The sequence below is a fragment of the Capra hircus genome, chromosome 2, assembly GCF_001704415.2.
Source record: "Capra hircus breed San Clemente chromosome 2, ASM170441v1, whole genome shotgun sequence".
NCBI classification, from domain to species: Eukaryota; Metazoa; Chordata; class Mammalia; order Artiodactyla; family Bovidae; genus Capra; species Capra hircus.
In genome coordinates, this window is record NC_030809.1 from 98,148,237 (window position 1) to 98,161,671 (window position 13,435).

The 13,435-nt window shown below is 41.5% G+C and overlaps 1 protein-coding gene across 1 annotated transcript in view; it reads right to left on the reverse strand.

Annotated features, from left to right (window-relative positions):
* The window catches only part of CCDC148 (coiled-coil domain containing 148), a 222,902-nt gene that overhangs the window by 159,198 nt on the left and 50,269 nt on the right, over window positions 1–13,435 (reverse strand). Inside the window, exon 9 of the mRNA XM_018066726.1 lies at window positions 11,224–11,430. Within this exon, the coding sequence (XP_017922215.1) occupies window positions 11,224–11,430 (207 nt within the window). The remainder of the gene's footprint in view (window positions 1–11,223; window positions 11,431–13,435) is intronic.

Genomic DNA, 13,435 nt, shown 5'->3' on the forward strand with positions numbered 1-13,435 from the left:
TTGAGAGTCTCTTGGACTGCAAGGAGATCCAACCAGTCCACTCTGAAGGAGTTCAACCCTGGGATTTCTTTGGAAGGAATTATGCTAAAGCTGAAGCTCCAGTACTTTGGCCACCTCATGCGAAGAGTTGACTCATTGGAAAAGACTGTGATGCTGGGAGGGATTGGGGGCAGGAGGAGAAGGGGATGACCGAGGATGAGATGGCTGGATGGCATCACAGACTCAATGGACGTGAGTCTGAGTGAACTCCAGGAGATGGTGATGGACAGGGAGGCCTTGCGTGCTGTGATTCATGGGGTCGCAAAGAGTCGGACACGACTGAGAGACTGAACTGAACTGAAGGGTAAGTTTGTTTCAGTTTTGTCCATAATCCTTAAGTGTAATTCATACCCTTAAGGCAGGACATTTCTGGAGTTTCACCTGAATGTCTAGAGTGTTCACCATTATTTTTTCACATGAGCTCAGCTAGGATTCCAATATCTACACCTCCCCAAAACTGTGTGATCTCTGAAATCTCTGTTCTCAGCCTTCTAGTGGTTGTTCTGTTTTGGCCTGTTGGCATCTCATTCTCTGCATTCAGAGCTTACAAGTTGGCAAGGAACTCATGAGATATTTTTTGTAGGCATTTTGGAGGCTTTTTTCTGCCGTTCCTTTATCTCTGGTACTCTATCCCCCAAATCTCAGGTGCCTTTGCAACTCAAACTCCAATATCTGCTTTGTTCACCTATCGAGATTATAATTTACTGCATAGTTTATTTCTCTTTCTTCCTTATATTAAAATATAATGTCAGAGGAATTTCACTACAGTCCAGTGGTTAGGACTTCACACTTTCACTGCCAAGGGCCCAGGCTCAACCCCTGGTGGGGGAAACAAGATCCTATAAGCTACAAGGTACAGCCAAAAAAAGAAAACAAACCAAACAAAAAAACCATGAAGAACCCATGAAGTCAGGAAGAAACCTAAGGTGAATACAGGGCTCATCTTTAAAGTTTTCCTTATTTTAGGGATCTTATTCGGGCACTGGCTGTCCAATGCCTATAAACACTTTTAAAATAATACCTTGTTCATTTTTTATCATTGTTTACCATGGTATCTGTTATTCATTATCAATGGAATTGAAACTCAAAAACTATATTATAGTACCATGCACCATGCAGTTTGTAAAACCTAAGTCTGTTCTCCAACAGCAAAGGAGGCTAAAATCTGTGGAGAAGGGAGGCTATGGGAGGAGCCGATGCCATGACAAATATGAAAAGGGTATTTCTAATATGATTTACTCAAGAAAGTTTCTTCTATCTCATTATTATCTGATTTCCCTTACTACTATGGTTTCTTGGTTATGTCATTCATTAGATAGAGATGGGGGAGAGGGCACACAAAGAAGATGAACTGGAGAAGACCAAGTACCTGGTAACATGGTCCATGTCTGAAATACACCTCAGTTTTCTAGACTATCAGCTTTTCTTTGTAAAACCATATGTGACTTCACAGCATATTCAATGCTGACAATTAAGACTTGTATTTCACTTCTTAATGACCTTGAACATCCGCGTACTTGTTTCTACAGAAGATTCCCTCGCAAATAAATGAGGTAGAAAGAAGGTAGTTAGAACAGTACTATGTCAAGTATAGTGGCGCTAGTGGGGAATAACCTGCCTGCCAGTGCAGGACACGAAAGAGACATGGGCTCAGTCCCGTGGGTTGGAAAGCCCCCTGGAAGAGGGCACGACAGCCCATTCCAGTATTCTCGCCTGGGAAATCCCATGGACAGAGGCTCTGGTGGACTACAGTTGGTAGGGTTGCAAAGAGTCGGACATGACTGAAGTAACTTAGCACACACACATTAAGAAGAGAAAAATGCCTAAGGCTTATTATATACTTCAACAAGAGTCACTCAGCACCAAGCATGTTCTGATCACTGAGAAATTTGTTGTGAGGGTAGTGTTAGAGGAGTTATAGGAGGTATATGCTATACCAAGATAAATAAGATGAAGCTCCTGCCTGCAGTTGTATAGGGTGCATAGATTTTTTCAGTGTGCCAGAATTACTGGTAAGTTATGATTATCTCTAAAGGACTAGGGATAACCAAGAATGGACTGAACCTAGCCAGAGACTCAAGAAAGTCTTCCTGTAGCAGACATTTGAATTAAATCTTGAAGATGAGTGAGACTTACCCAGACAAGGGAAGGCAAGAGCAGCATTCCAGACAAGCCAACAGTGGCAGGAGCAAGGGCATAAGGTCAGGGAACAAAATGCTGTACAATGCAGTATCAGCTGGAGATGGAAAGGATTACAGGGGTGGCATGTTTAAGCTGTTAAATATGAGGTGGAGTATCAAGAAAGGAGGCCAGGAAAGGAGCCAGGGTCCATGTTACTGAGGACTTAGAAAGCCATGCTAGGAAGTTTAGCCATATTGCAAGTAAAGGGGTACTACTGAGGAGTTGTCATCAAGGGATGGAATAACGCAAATAACCAGAATGCTTTTAGATAGAGCACCCTATTTGCAGTTTAGGGGAAAACTTACAGAAATGTTTTTGTGGGATGTGAAGCATAGCCATTAGAAGGCTGCTGTAATAGTTCAGGAACAGTGGCCAAGGCTCCCTGATAGAAAGGAAAGGCTATATAGTTAATACAGAAAATTTTCCAAATTTGGTAAGTCGCTATGAGGGTGAGGAAAAAGAGGAAGCTAAGATAAGTTTCAAGAAAGAAGTGCAAATTTATTATGGGAAAACAAAGATTTCCATTTTGGACACTGAGTTCAAGGTATTTGTAGACTTCTAAGTTGGTATAACTAGTATGTAGCTGGATAAATGAGATTCAAAAGAGAGCTGTTCAGAGATGAAAAAAAAATGATTTGAGAGCAATTAGCATATAAAGTAGGGAAAATAACAAGAGGGATGGGGAGCCAATGAAGTAGACAGAGAACAACAAAGAGCAAGGACAGAATCCTGGAAGAAATCAGGGTTACAGGAGGGGCCCAGTGACAAATATACAGGCTGGCTGAGAATAACTTTAAGACATGACGAAGCTAATGATATTTTGGAAGCTGACAGTGAAAAATGTCCAGAGTGAGTAGTCAACAGTGAGAAAAGAGGCAGAGGAGTCCAGTAGGATCAGGATGGAAGAGTGTTAATTCCATTAAGTAATACAGAGGTCACTTGTCATCTTGGAGAGAGGATAGGAATTTGATGGAGTGGAGACATCACAAGTCTTGAAGAAAAAACTCATCTAGATTATTCTTTCAAAAGTTTGATTTCAAATGAAAGGGTAGAGAATAAGGACTGCCCAGGAACTAGAGGATGACAGAGAGGAATACCCCCAGAGTAAAAATAAAGGAAAGAGGGTAAACAGCAGAACCAAGTGGTTATATGGATCAGAATCCCAAACATCAGAGGAAAGGACTGGACATGAACGTGTAGAAGATCTCACATTGTGCATCAGAGGGGAGAGCAGGGGACTAGCAGAGACAGACACAGGGCCAGGGAGATAGGAATTGAGGATTAATCTTAGACCTCCATGACTTCATTTTATTGATAAAGCAGTAAGTGGTTTGTCTTCTGGGAGTGTGACAGGGAGGGTGTATGGTGTTAGGTGAAAGTGTTAGTCACTCAGTTATGTCCAACTCTTTGTGACCCCACGGACTATAGCCCACCAGCTCCTCTGTTCACAGAATTCTCCATGCAAGAATATTAGAGTGGATAGCTATTCCCTTCTCCAGGGGATCTTTCCGACCCAGAGATTGAATCCCTGTTTCCTGCATTGCAGGCAGATTCTTTACTATCTGATCTACCAGTGAAGCCCAAGAGTCTCTTAAGGACCTGTCTGGGGCTTACCTAAAGTTGGCACTAGTGGTAAAGAACCCACTGCCAGTGGAGGAGACAGAAGAGACTCGGGATTTGTCCCTGGATAGGGAGATGCCCAGGAAGAGGGCATGGCAACCCACTCCAGTACTCTTGCCTGGAGAATCCCCATGGACAGAAGAGCCTGGCAGGTTACAGTCCATAGGGTCAAGAGAGTTGGACAGGACTGAAGTGACTTAGCACACACACACAATTCTTTGAAACAGGGATAAGAGGACTAGGAGGAACTGGTGAACCAAGGATAAGACTGAGCATTCTGATGTGGACATTTCATTCAGAGTCTGGATAAAATGACTTTTTCTTAGCAGTACTTGGCCACCCAGCATGGAGACAGAGAAAGTCAACTGTGAGACAGATCTGGGAACAAGGCCCCCCAGCCATTCCATAGACAGTCGAAGATGTTAAGGAATCAAATACACAGCTAACAGAGTGGTCCAGGCTAGTGCTAGGAGGGTCTGGGGCTAGCAGTCTGAGAAAATTTAGGGGACCAAACAGAAGGTTTTGAGGGAGCAAGAGAATGAGAGCTCTGTTTTCCCGCTTTCCTCTCACCCATCTTGCGAGAGGCCTAAAAGTCCCTACTTGCTACAGCAGCTGTTGCTGATAGAAAACTAAAACAGAGAGAGAACACACTATTTCAAAATTCCTTTAGCTCTCCCCTTAAAGACACAAATCATCTAAATCACTCCCCAAAAGCCCTTTTAAATTCCAAAACTAAGAACAAAATTATGGTTAAATATTTAACTAATGTTTATTAAAGCTAGCATGTTGGTTTTAGAGAGATCAAATTTATGATACAATGAAGTAATATTTTTCACATTCTGTCAGTCTATTTTATAGCACATTGGGGCCCACAGTATAATAAATATCTTCTATTATTTTATAAGATTCTTATATGCAAAGCTGTGTAGGGCAGAGATAATATTGAATTTCAAATCAAATGAGCTGGCATAAACCTTAACTCAGGTCACTTTGTCTTTCAGGACGTCAGCTTTTGGACTTGTAAAATGAAGACTGAGAATAAATCTCCAAGCTTCTTTTCAGGTTCTAAAAAAAACCATGAGATGAAAGAGGAGAGTGAAAAAGCTGGCTTAAAACTCAGCATTCAAAAAACTAAGATCATGACTTCTGGTCCCATCACTTCATGGCAAATAGACAGGGAAACAATGGAAACAGTGAGAGACTTTCTTTTCTTGGGCTCCAAAATCACTGCAGATGGTGACTGCAGCCATGAAATTAAAAGACCCTTGCTCCTAGGAAGAAAAGCTATGACAAACCTAAACAGCATATGAAAAAGCAGAGACATTCCTTTGCTGACAAGGGTCTGTCTAGTCTAGGCTATGGTTTTTCCAATAGTCATGTATGGTTGTAAGAGTTGGACCATGAAGAAGGCAGAGCACCAAAGAACTGATGCCTTTGAACTTGGTGTTGGAGAAGACTCTTGAGAGTCCCTTGGACTGCAAGAAGATCAAATCAGTCAATCCTAAAGGAAATCAGTCCTCACTATTCATTAGAAAGACTGATGCTGAAGCTGAAGCTCCAATACTATGGCCACCTGATGCAAAGAACTGACTGACTGGGAAAAACCCTGATGCTGGGAGATTGAAGGCAGGAGGAGAAGGGGACAACAGAGGATGAAATGGTTGGATGGCATCACCAACTTGATGGACATGAGTTTGAGCAAGCTCCAGGAGTTGGTGATGGACAGGAAAGCCTGGCATGCTGCAGTCCATGGAGTTGCAAAGAGTCAGAAATGACTGAGTGACTGAACTGATGAGAATAATTTAATATTTTTAATTACTACAGAACTAATAGAGTTACCACTTTTCTTTTATGATATATTTCTGTTATGAACTATAATTTGCTGAGCCTCAGTTCTTGATCAGGAACACAGACTCCAACAATAACACTGTCTCTATGAAAAATAGAATCCATTTTACCAGTTTACTTTATGCTCCAATTTTTCCACTCTCTGCCCATATTTACTCTTTGGAGGCTGCATCTCCAAAAGTTCAGAGATATTTGTTCACCATATTGTGACCATGTGTCTCTGAAGAGACCCATATTATATTGCCTTCGCAGAACCCAGCCCATGATTTCATGGCTGAGTGCTCTATAGCACTCATATGGAAAGCTATGTAGGGCAGTTTGTCATTGGGGATTTTATCAGAAAATGCCTATAAAGCATCCATTCAAATGTCTGAGATGTTGACGGTACTCCACAGAGTATGCTTGATACACTGGGCAGCATGATGTGTGGGAAATAATCAAAACACAGCATTATTTCTGTCCCCTACTCAGATATTTCTCCTGTCACTAGATGAAACCTAGGCAGAAACCATAGCCCACTCTTGGATTACAGAGGGTCCCACAATCACTTTAAGTCACAAAATATAGTCTTGATTCAAAATTAAATTATCTAGTTCCAAGAGATTAAGCAACTTTCCCCTCTTTATTCAGAAAATAACATTTCCTTTTATTCCCTACATGCTTAGATCATCAGAGCCCAGGAGTGGGAAAGAAAAGGAGAGGAGAGATAAAGGGGAAAGGCAGTTTTCTCATGGACTGGTAACTGAGGCTGTCTGGTAAACTCAGTAGGTGCTTAATGCTGCTGACTCTTCCCTTCCTATCAGTTTTGTTGCCTGGGCTGTTCCTGGAAATTTCGCCATACACAATTTCTTTTAGCTACTTCTTTTCCACCTTCAGGTCCCCATTTACTGCTCTTCCCAACTCACTGTTTTGGGTGGAGCCTAAACTTCTGGCAGGAGCCTTGTTGGGTAGAAAAAATCTCAGACTTTTGAAAATGACCCCATATCACTAGCCAATGATTTCTTAAATATAGCATTCAAAAGACTGATAAACTGTATTGCATTAGGACCTTCCAGAAACCAGAAAAGAATGTCACTCCAACTTTAACCACAAGAAAAAGCTGGATAATCTACAACATCAAAATTTTTCTTGAATCTAACAGAGAGAAGATGTCATAGGACAATAAACTAGCCTGATATTTAAAGAAAGGTAGATGCCTCCAACAAGATAGGCAATTCGGGAGCTACTTACCTGAGGCGGAGCCCCTGGGAAAGTCAAGGCCATTTTAGAAGGGATAAAAAAATTGCAGGTAAAATTTTGTGAAGATTCCATAGTTTCATTTTAACAATTTGCTGCTGTGGCAGAGTCTGAGCTTCTGCCATATGGAAGCTACAGATGCAAGGGGAATTTACACCCATTCACAAGCTTTTCTTTACAAATCTCAAAGAATGTTCCTAAGAAAGATCCTGGTCTGGGAAAGCAGCAGAGGAAGACTCCTGTGGTCAAACAAACCAGCCAGAGAGGAACAAAGCCCTAATAAACAAAAGGCACTGCGGGTGGGGAGGGAGGCGGAGCTGCAAACCCTCAGGGTGCAAGTGGAGACCCTTTGAGGCTAGGGAAAGGGGACAAAGAAATCCTTCTCTCCTGAGGAAGAAACAGGAAGCTTTCTCCCTCACAGGAACCAGCAAGACCTGAGGGGAACTTGAAGTTCATCTGCCCTGGGGAGGAGGGCATAGTCACTGAATAGGTTCTGGCCCCAATATCCGGGAACATAGGTCCTGCCTGATACTGAGGCTGAACCAAGAAAGCAGAAAGCCTCTTCCCCAAGCAGGCTAGCAAATGTTAGTAAGAATCTGCACTGGGGAAGGTGCGAGAGTGGCAAGACACTCTCTTGGGCTCAGACTCACAAGGAAAGTCTGAAGCCCACGTCCACCATAAGCAAAATGACAGTAATTGCCAAAAACTGAGGACAACTGGCGAGTGGACAAAGTGTAATAAACCCATGTCAAGGAATATTACAGCAACCAAAAGGACCGAACTGTTGGCATTTACACTATCATGGCTAGATCTCAAAGGCATTATGCTCAGGAAAAAAAGACAGACTCAAAAGAGCACATGTCATACTATTTGGTTATAGATATATGATATTCTAGAATATTCCAACAATAGAGACAGATCAATAGTGGCCAAAGGCTGAAGGTGGGTGAGGTGTGGACTTCAAAGAGGCATGAAGGACTGTTGAAAGTGATAAAACAGTTCTATATCCTGACTGTGGGGGTAGTTACATGTCCAGCATTTGTTGAAACTCATAGAGCTTTACACTAAAAAGGGTGATTTTCTGTGATAGTCATTCAGTTGTTTCCGACTCTACAACAGTAGCCTGTAGTCTGCCAGGCTCCTCTGTCCATGGGAATTCTCCAGGCAAAAATACTAGAGTGGGTTGCCATTTCCTTCCTGACATAGGGATCAAATCCAGGTCTCCCACATTGTGGGCAGATTCTTTACTGTCTGAGGCCCCAGGGAAGTCCCCCAAAAGGATGATTTTAACCACATATAATTTATATCTCAAAGATATTTAAAATTAAAAGAAAACAATTTCATTGCAATTAAATTGTTCATCAAAAAACAACATTAAGAGTGTGAAGAGACAAGTTACAGATTGGGAGGAAAAAATGGAATTTGCCTACAGAACATATAAAGAACATACAAATGAGTAAGAAAAAGAGCAGACAATGGAAAACAAAAATGGGCAAAGGACCTATGTGGCTGTTTCACAAAAGAGATATTCAAATTGCCAATATGCATAAGAAAAGCTGCTCAACATCCTTATTCTAAATGCAAATGAAAATCATAATGAAGTCCCACTACACAGTCATCAGATTAGCTGAAGTTAAAGATTTGGCAATACCAGCGTTGGCAAGAATGTGGATTAACTGAAACTGGTCATAAATTTGTATAACCACTTTGGAAAACTATTTGGAAGTATTTAACATGAGCCTTATGATTCAGCAATTCCACTCTGAGGTAATTATCCAAGAGTTACAAGGGCCTATGACCACCATAAGTCAAGATCAAGGATGTTCATAGCACCATTATCATAACATGAAAAGCTGGAAGCAAATCAAATGTCCATCAACAGGAGAAAACACAAATAAACTGTGGTATATGTATATGCACAAAATATTGCCCAGATGATTATGACATGCAATAAGGATGGAACTCACAGATATGATGCATGAAAGAGGTATCAAAGAGTATATACTGTATGATTTGATTCATATGAAATTCACCAATAAGCAAAACTAATCTTGAATGATTCGATGAATTCGGAATAGCAGTCATGGATTGGGGCTAGTATATATCGGTGGGGGGGCGTGGGGGCTTCCTTGTAGCTCATATGGGAAAGAATCTACCTGCAATGCAGGAGACCCTGGTTTGATTCCTGGGTCAGGAAGATCCCTGGAGAGACATTAGCTCTGTAGCCCGTGGTAGATTGGGCTTTGTGTGTGTGTGTGTTTGTCAGTCATGTCCAACTCTATGACTCCATGAGCTGTAGCCCACCAGGTTCCTCTGTCCATGGGGTTTCCTGGGCAAGAATACTGGAGTGGGTAGCCATTCTATTCTCCAGGGCATCTTCCTGACCCAGGGATCAAACCTGGGTCTTCCAAATTGCAGGCGGATTCTTTACCATCTGAGCCACCTTGGAAGCTTCATGTAAATTCTATTGCTTTTAGGTCCTAAGTTTATGCAATGTCAAAAGAAATATCTTTTTGTTTAAAAAACTGCAGAGGAGAAATTTTTCCTCTAATGTTTTCAAATAGAGACATTTATTTGTTCGTTTTTTAATTTATTTATTATGGCTGTGCTAGGTCTTTGTTGCTGTGCGGGCTTTTCTCTGGTTGTGGGAGCAAAGACCACTCTCTAGTTGCCAGGCATGGGCTTCTCATTGCGGGGGCCTCTCTTACAGTGAAGCGTGGGCTCCAGGTGAAGGGCTTCAGTAGCTGCAGCACACAGACTCATTAGGTGCGCCTCCAGGGCCCTAGAGCTTGCAGACTTCCCTAGTTGTATAGGGTCGGTAGTTGTGGAACATGAGCTTAGTTGCTCTGAGGCATGCAGAATCTTTCTGCACCAGGGATTGAACTCATGTCCCCTGAATTGGCAGGCAGATTCTTAGCCACTGGGACCACCAGGGAAGTCCAAGACATTTGTTTTTATATGCTATTAATTGCTCTAATGTAACATCTACCAGCTTATTTTTTCTTTCAAGAGAATAAAATGTTGCAATGTCCTCCTACTATGTCATTTATCAATAAATTAAGATCTGTGCACTTTACTGTATATGCTGTACCTCAATAGTGTGTGTGTGTGTATGTGTTGCATGTATCTTTATTTCTCAAGTACAAACAAGCAGTTGGCATTATACTGCAGTTACAGAAGTAAGTTTCAGAGAACTGCCTAAGGTCACTAACTCCTGGTTCAACAGTTTCATGGTTAATAGTATTTTCAGCAATTCTGTGAGGTCCGAACAGTTCCCTGCCCAGGGACTTCAACAGCAAAGGATTAGTCAACTCCTTGTCCTGTCTCAGCTGATTGGGTCAGGCCATTCTACTCTTTAAGTATAAGGGGGATGGGCACATCACAACTCCCAGGCATCCTGCAAAATAGGCAGGTCACATTAGGGACAGCTTTACCCACACAAAAATTCATCTCACATTAGCTGTGAGGATTCAGTGTCACCCCCAATCATAATTTTCCTTACTCAGGAGTTTAAAACATGATACAATTTATGTTTGACAGCCCTTCCAACACTCCTAGGGAGGCCAAATCCACCCGGGGCCTCTGAGACTCATGCACCCGTGATCCATTTGAGGGGTGCAATTACTCCCAACACAGCAACCACTCTTGTTTGCAGTTCTGCCATTAAGGCAGTTTCTCTGTACTTCACGATTTTGTGCTGTCTGTACTTCCCTGCGAGCCTCAGACACCATTCCCCAAGACTCCACTACAAGGGTTACCCACTCAACTCTCCAAGCCATCCTGGAGGTTCCTCGCTGGGTCTGGGCAGGAGGAAAACCCAATCTGCTCCCCATCTCACTTTGTTGAGAGCTCACACAGCCCATCACGCTCTCCCCAACGTATCTCTTCACAAATCCTCCCTCCTCTTCGTAACTGGATCCTTTTTTTAAAAAAAAATCTTTAAAGTGAATGAGAGGTTCGTGAGTCTGCACAAGTATCAGACATTTACTCTATAATTACACTGTATTTTCATCCCATACCTCATGCTGATGTATAGCATTCGTAGTTGGTATTGGATATCCACAATCAAAACTTTAATACTCACCTCCTGTTCGACTTCAGGTTGAACTGTATGAAACTGTTGATTGTTCACAATGTTTTGACTTAAAGGAATTGCAATTTCATATACTTCGAACTAACAATTTTATTCAAAATAGGCTTTTTAGAGAAATTTTAGGTTGGAATTGAACGAACAGGAAAAGTGAATTCTGAAATGAATACTCAGGCAAATACTGAAGCATCATCTGCAAAGCGTCTCACCTTGGCTTTCAGATCAGCACACACTTCCTGTTGCTTTTTCCTGTCCTTAGCCAACATGCTTTCCATTTCATGAGTTGCACAGGCTTCGGCCAGTGTCAGCACAGCCTTCTGTATAAAGTCTCTCCTATTCTTATTCCAACTTAATATCAGGATTCTTCGCTGCTCCTTAGCAAAACGATACTGGTCACAATATTTCTCATGTTCGACCTGAAAAGACAACAGATGATAAATGTTTATTATGAAACTGAGCTTATGTGTTATGTCATTGCTAGAAAAGTGAATAAAATGAATTAAAATCAATGATTTTGAAAAGTGAAGACTGAATATCTTAATAGTAAATACAACAATCAGGATCAGGTACCAGTCCCACATTTCTGGGTCCATGGCTATTTGGTGACTGAGGACCAGTCATTTATTCTTTTTAAGATTTCATACAGGATGGAGTCAGGCCAGGTGGCCCTAGAACAACTTCTACTTCTATATGGCAATGAATCTATGAGCAGAAAACATGATTTCCCCTGCATATAATTTTAAAAATACTCTATCTTTAAATCAGTCTTGCTATATTAATAATGACTTCAGGTGCTTTGGTTAGACATGTGCTAATAAACATTAAAAATCACTGCAATAATTCTAAAAACTCAGTTTGCCATTGATTAGGGAAACAATCAGATACTAGAACATCTAAACTTAAGATAATTATAGCACTGACAGTAGCTCTTCCCACCCCATGCTCTTGAAGGGCATGACATTCTTACATGGGTATCAGTAGTTCTTACTGCCAGTGAATACCAACCCTGGGAGATCTGAGTCTTCAGAGAAAGAAGAAGAAGAGAGATAGCCAAGCAATTTGAAAAACCTCTGTAGGTGATTCTGAAATACTCCTTATAAAAAGGTGTGTGTGTGTCTATGAGAGCTCAGTTGCTCAGTCATGTCCAACTCTTTGTGACCCCATGGGCTGTAGCCTGCCAGGCTCTCCCATCCATGGGACTTACAGGCAAGAATACTGGAGTGGATTGCTAGTCCCTTATTCAGGGGTTCTTCCTGACCCAGGGATTGAACCCATGTGTCTTGCATATCCTGCGTTGGCAGGCAGATTCTTTACCACTAGTGCCACCTGGGAGGCCCTATATAAAGGTATGTCACCTGAAATTAAGAATTGATGACCTAAATAATTCTTCATTTTGCTAGTATAGACCACATATCTGAATTTAATATATCATTTAAACTCTAAGTGATGTGAGAAAAGAACCTAACAAACAAGATAAGGTGGCTCCTACTTAAAAAAAAATTATAATTTAGGTATGGTTAATTAAATAAACAATGGTATGATCACTCACCTAGAGCCAGACATCCTGGAATGCGAAGTCAAATGGGCCTTAGGGAGCATCACTACAAACAAAGCTAGTAGAGGTGATGGAATTCCAGTTGAGCTATTTCAAATCTTAAAAGATGATGCTGTGAGAGTGCTGCATTCAATATGCCAGCAAATTTGGAAAACTCAGCAGTGGCCACAGGACTGGAAAAGGTCAGTTTTCATTCCAATCCCAAAGAAAGGCAATGCCAAAGAATGCTCAAACTACCGCACAATTGCACTCATCTCACACGCTAGTAAAGTAATGCTCAACACTCTCTAAGCCAGGCTTCAACAGTATACATGAACCATGAACTTCCTGATGTTCAAGCTGGATTTACAAAAGGCAGAGGAACCAGCGATCAAATTGCCAATAACCGCTGGATCATTGAAAAAGCAAGAGAGTTCCAGAAAAACATCTAGTTCTGCTTTATTGACTATGCCAAAGCCTTTGACTGTGTATATCACAACAAACTGTGGAAAATTCTTCAAGAGATGGGAGTACCAGACCACCTGAAGTGCCTCTTTAGAAATCTGTATGCAGGTTAGGAAGCAACAGTTAGAACCGGACATGGAACAACAGACTGGTTCCAAATAGGGAAATGAGTACATGAAGGCTGTATATCGTCACCTTGCTTATTTAACTTACATGCAGAGTACATTATGAGAAACACTGGACTGGAAGAAGCACAAACTGGAATCAAGACTGCCAGGAGAAATATCTATAACCTCAGATATGCAGATGACACCACCCTTATGGCAGAAAGTGAAGAAGAACTAAAGAGCCTCTTGATGAAAGTGAAAGAGGAGAGTGAAAAAGCTGGCTTAAAGTTCAACATTCAGAAAACTAAGATCATA